The sequence below is a fragment of the Coffea arabica genome, chromosome 2c, assembly GCF_036785885.1.
Source record: "Coffea arabica cultivar ET-39 chromosome 2c, Coffea Arabica ET-39 HiFi, whole genome shotgun sequence".
Taxonomy (NCBI): Eukaryota; Viridiplantae; Streptophyta; class Magnoliopsida; order Gentianales; family Rubiaceae; genus Coffea; species Coffea arabica.
Window position 1 is genome coordinate 22,419,136 of NC_092312.1, and position 8,677 is coordinate 22,427,812.

The window sequence follows — 8,677 nt, forward strand, 5'->3', positions numbered from 1 at the left end:
CACTACTCCTCCACTCACTCCGCAAAATATACTCGGCATCTTTAGTACGCAGCTCTACCTACAAGAGAATGTAAACTTTAATAAAAACAACTATCCTACCATTCATTTATCATTCTCCGCCGTCCGTTTGGTTGTTCACAGCGCAGCGCCACCGTGACAATGTCGTAGAAAAAGTCCTTAACTTCTTCTTCTCCTTCCACTTGTCACACCCACTATACTCACACTCCTATTTTTCTCTACCTCTAAATCTCATCCACAGAACTCTACTCAAACTAAAAACTAGGACTAACCTTCTTTTGACCATATAATGTAAACTTCCAATTGAACAAACTCTTGCTACAAAATGAAGCTGGCTCCAACCCTCTGTTGTACATATTTCCCAGTGCTTGAGTAATTAACTTCTTCTCCTTTTAAAATAAATTTTTTTTAAAAAAAAATTTATTTTCATGGATTGTACAGAAGATCAACCACCAAAGTTTAAACACTATTGTAGGATATGCAAGAAGGGTTTCATGTGTGGGAGAGCTTTAGGTGGGCATATGAGGGCTCATGGTATTGGAGATGAAGGTGGAAGTCTTGATGACGATGATGTTGCAAGTGATTGGGAGGATAAATTTGGAGGGGCTGATAGGACATGTAGAAGAATGTACCAGCTAAGGACAAATCCGAATCGACTAAAAAGTTGTAGGATTTGTGAGAACTGTGGTAAAGAGTTTGCCTCATGGAAATCTTTCCTTGAACATGGCAAATGTAGCTCTGACGATGCTGAGTCATTGGTATCTTCTCCAGGATCTGATGGAGAGTACGAGGGGGAGCGAAAAGGGTGTCAATGGTCTAAAAGGAAGAGGTCATTGAGGACTAAAGTGGGCAGTTTTAGCTCAGCTTATCCTTCAAGTGAGGATGAAGATCTCCTCCTGGCAAGATGCCTAGTAGATTTAGCAAATGCTAGGTTTGAAGTTGAGCCGGAAGAATCTTGTGCTTCCGCCAGTAAGGAGGAAGAAAGGCGGATTAATCCGGTGACGGCCTACTTTAACACTCCCCTAATTGCAAGTCGAGTCCCTTTAGACAAGCCTAAAGGTGCATCCAAAGGCTTGTTTGAATGTAAAGCATGCAAAAAAGTGTTCAATTCTCATCAAGCACTAGGAGGACATAGGGCAAGTCACAAGAAGGTGAAGGGCTGTTTTGCAGCTAAGCAAGATCAGCAAGATGATAGCAGTTTAGCTGATGACGATGTGACCATCCATGACGAATTCTTTCCATCCAAATCTCCTTCGTCCTTACAATTCGAACAAGGCCCAACAATGGCAGGAGCTTCTAGGAGAAAATCCAAAGTGCACGAGTGCACAATTTGTCACAGGGTCTTTTCTACCGGACAAGCCTTGGGTGGACACAAGAGGTGCCATTGGATCACCTCCAACTCCCAGGAAACTTCTTCGCTAGTGAAGCTGCAATTCAATCATGATCACATGGATCATCAAATACTACACCAGGGTCCACCATTAATCAACAAGTCCGAGACACTAGATCTCAACATCCCGGCAACTCAAGGCGATCATGAACTATCGGGCATATTAAGGCCTCAAAATCCATTGAGCTTTGAGGTCTCTACTGATATTCGCCTTCACACATGGACGCCCAATTTAGGTGCAGAAACAAAATGTGATAGCCAGAATTGCCATCACCAGAACGATGATGATCAAGGCAACGAGAATGATCGCCACAATGATAGTAACAATATCAACAAGAACAACATAAATTGTAGTAACGGTCCAATTGAAAATGCGGACGATGAAGCTGATAGTAAGGTGGAGCTGGCAAAGCTAAGTGACCTCAAAGATATAAACTTAAGTGGAAATTCTTCACAGTGGTTACAAGTTGGAATTGGTTCAACAGCTCGAGTCAACACTAACCCCTAGGTATTTTATTGCTGATCCAAATTGAGATTTGATTATACGTCTTCTTGTATCATCATGCACAATACTCATAATTAGCGATCCAAATGTACATGGAAAGTTTTTCATTCTCGTGACACTTTTTATACTACTTCTGTTCACTTTTTGAAAGAGCTGTAGAGGGATGGATATTTTTTTGAGAGAAAATTCTGAAAAACTTATCAAAGCCATGTATCCGTGTATACCGTACATAAAGAAGGCCAACATTTTAGCCAATTATATAAGAAACAGATTTTCGCAGCTTCAAGTGCAAGGGATCAAACAATAACAGAATTACTGATTTTCTTTTTCTGGTTTTCTTGATTAGCAATGTGCTGTTGTAATTTATCAGTTACCCTACTCATTTCTGGGCACTACGTTTCTGGGCAAAGAGTAACCAGCGACAACTACCTTCCGCAATTATGCTTTGCTGCCTCAATTGTAGTATGCCAAATTTCATGTTCATAGATTTCGAAGAATTATAAGTGCTCCTGAGAAAATGAAGAAGTAGAGAATCACTAGGCATTGAATTCAACCATGACTAAAGTCCGCGTAAGATGCTAGACTCGTTGATAATGTTGACAAACGAGGAACTTAGACTAGACTCAAAAGGTCATGAATTAAAGCAAAGTTCAAAGAGCTCCAATTTTCACGGAAAAAAAAAAAAGAAAAGAAAAAGTGCAATTGAAAATACCAAAAAACTTGAAACCGTCTTCTTTTCTTTGTCATTCCTTTGTATATGATCTGTGAACGAAATCAAGCATATTCATAGATGTACAAGCAAATTTTGTGAAGAGCTATTAATACTTACTAGGCGTCAGTTCTCAAAACATTACCCTTGCATTTATAGAATTAATTTCGGCTGACCACTTATTAGTTTGATATATGGATTGATAAGTTACTTGATAACACTGTTGGCAACCAAAAGTATGGAAAGAAAAATTAGTTGGCAGTGTTTTGGGAATTTATAATGAACTCGTTTTATTTTGAAATTATGCATTTACAATAAGTATTATTGCTTTCCCCATCACACCATTGCGCGCAATGGGTATCATGCTGAAATAACAAAATTTAAGGTAATTGTGCAAATTGGAGTGAGTTGACTTGCGTGGAGTATTACTCAAAGTGATTGAATCGGTCAATTATGAATGGGGTTCAAGGAATGAGATTGAGCTTTTTAATATTAATCCCATGATGATTATGTAGTATCTAGAACCATCATGTTACTCATGTCATGAAGACATGGACTAATTCACCTGGCAAATGATGGAGCCACACCCTAAAATCTCAAATGCAACCAGCAAAGTGTATAAAGCTACTCGTATAATATAGCCCCTAAAATATACTTAAGTTTCAGATTTTTATGAGTTATTGGTTTAAGAAAGGAGAGAACTTAAAAGTTAAGAGCCAGAGCTAATTTGGTTCATTGAAAGTGTAGTTGCCAGAATTAATTTAATTAATTTGGCTTTTGCTTTTTCATTTTTTCTAGGGAGTTGGTAGCTAGATTATCAAAACTTAGAAGAATTGTCCCATGCATGATATTAAACCTTAAACAAAAGATTAAGCAGCCAAGGAAGGGAGTTCAGAGTCCAGTTCCTCTACAGTATACAGACGAGTGGTGTAGTACCAAAAATGGGTTACGCGTTGTTGGACTCTGACTGTCCCTCCAACACGCAAAACTACAAGAAAAATGATTGGGACTTGACAGTGAAGTTGTAAGGGCCCCTGAATTAATCCCGCAAATTTTGCCATGATCGTATTCTAAACTCAGCCTACTTTTTTCTTTTTACGGCATAAGATGCGTCTACTTGGAATAAAGGGTACTTTTTTTTATATTTAAATTAACATTAATTACCATATAGTATATACATCTAATGATAATAATATACATGCAGTTAGTGATCCTGTCTATATATATATATTTTTGAGTTTAGTATAAGTTATGGAACTATTTTCTTGTATAGTGTGCCAAGTAATTAACAATTTTTATGTGTGAAAATGATGAAAAGACTGGTCACAATATATGTGTGCGTGTACGCGCGCGAGCACACACCTGTTAGCATTTGTAAATTTTCGAGACGTTGAAAATTCACTGTGGAGTTTCTGAGACGAATTAGATGAATGTCATTTTCAACTGATTTTTTCCTCTCATGCCAAAATTTCCCCCACCCAACCCAGTTAAGAAGAAGGAAAAAGAATATTTGTTGTACAATGAATGAATAATGTAAGTCTGTTGGCAATGAAAAGACGCTACTGTTAAATTTGACTAATCAAAATCGTGCCAGCGACTAGTTTTTATTCATCTTCTTCCCTTGTTACTGCTTTTTGGACCAGTGGGTGGAGGATTTTGTGGATTCACCGTCTAAAGTTCATGACTTTGGGAAAAGATACTGCAGCTTGTAAATGCATGTCCTTTTTGTTTTTCTGGTAAAATTGTAAAGTGTATGACCAAGTTGGAGATACAGACCTGCAACCTAGTAAGAAAAAGAAAAAAAAATATATATATAAAGAAAGATTTTAGCCCCATTTTAGGAATTTGATTATTGACATGTCAAACAGCCCTTCTTGGCTTCTTCCACTATATATATATATATATATATATATATATATATATATATATATATATATATATATAGTAGTTGTCTCATGAAGATGCCAGCACTCCCACTAGACAAGTTATATGTCCTGCCCCTGAATTCCCTAAATACAACTTCTTATCATGAACCTCTCGTATTTCTTTTCTTGTCTACTTTTGGTCCATATATACATATAACCCTAATGAAAATCTTTTTCTTTTTTTGCACTGTTGTTATTTCAAATGTAATTCATTAGGTGCCATTTATACAAACCAATACATAGGTGAGTGAGCATTCAAGAGACATTCTCGTACGTTTTCAAAAAAAAAAAAAAATAATAATAAAGAAGAAGATTTTAGCATAAAAGTCACTTGAAGATTTTCAATTACTACAGCTTGATTAAGCTGAAATGGATGCTTTCAGCTAAACATTAGCGTTCGACCCTTATTAAAATGCAATTCTTGAGCTTGTCATCTTTGATCCAAAAGCACTATTGCCCAAAATCAGAATTTGAAATTTTACTTATTATATAAGCTCTTTCTTATTGAGAAGCTTCTGCACCTTGACCACACTATTGACTTAAAGAAGTTAATTTGGAAAAGTGTATAACTATAAAGGTGGATAATAATTATTAGTATGTACGTATACAGGATAGGTTGGGTATGATTTGCGCGTATTAACGAGTGTTCAATGGTTGGGCACTTGTTGAAAAAATCTTTAAAGAAAAAACTAAATGAGAAGGGAAAAAAATAACTACGCCAATGATGATTTTTACATTTTCTTTTTATATATGTAATTGGAAATCTTCAGACTAGTTCCAATGAAATTTCTAGCATTAACTTCATCGTACAAAATACAGAAAAAAACAAATCACCGGGCAAGGACTGAGTTGGAGGCTAATTGTACATGTAATGGGGAAAACAAAAAAGAAATAGATGAAAACTACATCGTAGTATGTCATCTAATGCTTGTTCGGTAGACGGGGTTGGATCGAGTGATGAGATGAGAGGAATTGTAAGCAGTAGGATATGGGTTCAAAGCCTCCGACTCAACCCAAAAGAAAAAAATCTTATGCTTGTTCAAATGAAAGGCAAAAGAAGAAGAAGGAGGACCAGGTCCACCAATTTGCCCAAATAAAACGGCATTTACTTTACTCCCCTAGAATACTCCATTCTCAAAGGAAAGAAGTTAGTTTCCTCCTCATTTCCCCACCCCACATTTTTATCACACATTTCAACCAAAGATCCAAAATTAAAGGGGCAGATTTTCCAAATATAATGCCAAACTCTTTAATCTTTTTTATGACTCATTAATTATGAATCTATATGTCCCCCAAGATGAATTCCCACGTCATGCATGGAATGGCATTCTTGAACCAGCCCCACCCTCCAAACCTTTGTACTTTGGCCCCTTTTTACCAGCCAAAAGGTAACAGAATCTACCGGCTTTTAATTTAAGTGATTTTCGACTTTTAATTGTATTTAATTACTCGAAATTTACTCTACCAAAGCAGCCACATTCCGTTATTAATCTTGAGTATACCACCAGCCCATACAGTTCTGTCAAACACCATATCCTACTGAGGTTGTAGTTGTTCCCTTCTTCTCAGGTCACTGCTAACTAGTTTGGGGCCATTTCTTTAATTATTATTGGATTATTTTGGTTACATTAAACTTGCAAGATAGGTAATATTAATCATTCATCCAACAAAACCCACCAAAAAAAAAAAGATAAAAGGAATAGAAAGGAAGAAAGAAAAGAAACAGAGTTATTAAGGGCTGTTTAGGAATGTAAAGATGCGGATAGACTTAAATGCAAAAGCTCGAATGTTACACGTCTTCATGCATACCCCTCAATTAATTAAGCAGTACAATTTCTTAATTTATTGCTGTTTGCCGTTTTTAACCAAAAACAAAAAAAGATTTACTTCCTCAAATTAAAGAAATCTGAACCGAATTCTCAAGACTGCATTACTAGATTATTATTATTATAATAATATATATTTTCAATGGTTGTTCGTGTAGGCTCATATACATAGTCACTCTCCTCGGTGTAAAGAAATGCTTGTCAACTACTCCTTTTTAGTTTCCTTCCACTCTCTTTATGCTTCAAACCAGAGAGGAAGAAGCAGCCTCCCAAGCACTTCTCTCCACAAAAAACAAAAGCATAAAGGGAGAGAGAGTCCTAATCCTAAGTTAGAGGGGGGGCGGGGGGAAAAGAAAAGAGAAGAGGCAAAAATTTTTTGGTGGGGTGAAGTTGATTTTGGCTTCTTTGATATGGAGAAGCACAGATGTAAGCTATGCTCTAGGAATTTTGCTAATGGCAGAGCTCTGGGTGGGCACATGAGATCTCACATGATGAATCTGTGCGCAGCATCCAAGGCCAAGCAGGAATTCATCAAAGAGGAGCATGAAGAAGAAGAAGTTATGAACATTAATGATGAGAGGCAAATTAGTGAAGAGTTTGAGTCAGTGCCATCATCATCTTTTTCATCATCATCATCGTCAGAAGATGAAGAGATTAATCCAAAGAAAAAGGTCGGCATGGTGATGGATCAAGAATTCTGTTTTGGAGGAGTTGAGGTAACCGCTGCTGCTGCTGATTCTGTTGTTGTTCAGGATAGGGAGAGTGAGACCGAGTCATCAAAGAATCCAATTTGTAGAAGATCCAAAAGAGTTAGGAAATCAAGAGTTTCGGATGCAGTCCAATTTTCCGGTTATATTAATGATAGGATGGCAGAACTGAAAAAGCCCAAGTCTGGAAAACAGGGCAGGTTTTCTTGTGAATTACCATTTGCGGATGCTGAACCCGTTAGTTCAATCTCTGATACCACCACAGAAGAAGTTGTTGCTTATTGCTTGATGATGCTATCTAGAGACAAGTGGAAGAAAGAAGACAATGAAGAAGAAGCCATGTACGGAGGAGAAGAAGTGGAGGAGGAGGAGGAGGAGGCAGAGGAAGGAAAGGCTGATCATGAAGAACCAAAAAAGCAGAAAAAGAATAAAGATGCAAAGAGCCAGTACTGTCATGATTTTGGTGTGGTTAAAGTAACCAAGAGCAGGACTAGGGGGAAGTACAGATGTGAAACATGTAACAAAGCATTTCGCTCTTATCAGGCCTTGGGGGGGCACAGAGCCAGTCACAAGAGAATTAAAGCCCACAACAGCAATTCAACAGAGGAAGAAGTAGCAGGGGTGGAAACAGGGAATGCGGCCTCAGCTGCTGCAGTTTCTAGTGCGGTGGTTGAAGAGAAGATACATGAATGCCCAGTTTGCTACAGAATTTTCTCATCAGGTCAGGCTCTAGGTGGGCACAAGAGATCACATGTCATGGGTGCAGCTGCAGTAGCGGCAGCGGCGGCAGCGGCGGCAGCAACCACACATGTCAGTATCAGGACTAGTCCTGCAGCTAAACCATTTTCAAGATTTGGAGAGACTTTCATAGATCTTAATCTTCCAGCTCCAGTTGATGATGATGAGATCAGTCAAATCGAACTTTCTGCAGTTTCTGATGCTGAATTTGTCAACCCATTCAAGCAATGAAACTCTTCAAATTAGGAACTTTTTGCAGGAAAAAAAAAAAGAAGAAGTAGATTCACAGTAACAGATGAACTTTTCTTGGGTAGCTTGAATGAATGAAATCCCATCGGTTTACTAATCAGAATGTAATTTAAACCATTGGATAGAAAGGGTTTCTTGATATTTGCCCATTTTACTTATCATTGGCCTGTAATTCGCTTCATTCCAAATCCTGTTACTCTTGACAGCTACGACATCATTTAACCCAAGGCAACTCATTTTAATCAGTACTGATAGCTAAAACTCTTCCAAATTTGGAACAAGATTATGCAGAAAAGAGCTCTTGCATGTGCCAACACTTTTCGGTAAAATGGAAATACGGTACTGCTATTATGTTTTTTGGTTGCTTTTTCATATATGCTATAGGTGACAAGGAGGAAAATCCCAAGTGAGACTCCAATACAAGTAATTGATCTGAACAAAGAACAAATCGTTCATATTTACCAATGGGATTAACTCTCGTGTCGCTACAGTGACAGGGAATCAGTTTTGTGGGGCGCAGTGGTTCGGCTTCCTACCAAGTGCGGATCACAGTTTGGCCATTTCAATGTGGCTTTCATTATTTTATTTTTATTTTCCCCCCTATTTTGAC

At 37.7% G+C, this 8,677-nt stretch overlaps 1 protein-coding gene across 1 annotated transcript; it reads left to right on the forward strand.

The window, feature by feature from the left end:
- The first annotated feature begins 446 nt into the window (after nucleotides 1–446).
- Nucleotides 447–8,225, forward strand: LOC113724063 (uncharacterized). Its single transcript, XM_027247007.2, has 2 exons — nucleotides 447–1,898; nucleotides 6,532–8,225. The coding sequence occupies exons 1-2, from the start codon at nucleotides 447–449 to the stop codon at nucleotides 8,047–8,049; spliced, it is 2,970 nt and encodes a 989-aa protein (XP_027102808.2). The 3' UTR covers nucleotides 8,050–8,225.
- Nucleotides 8,226–8,677: the final 452 nt, after the last annotated feature.

Coding starts and splice junctions, on each gene's coding strand:
- LOC113724063 (XM_027247007.2), top strand. CDS start 447: ATGGATTGTACAGAAGATCAACCACCAAAGTTTAAACACTATTGTAGG. Junction 1,899..6,531: donor GAATTGGTTCAACAGCTCGA/GTCAACACTAAC, acceptor TTGTTCGTGTAG/GCTCATATACATAGTCACTC.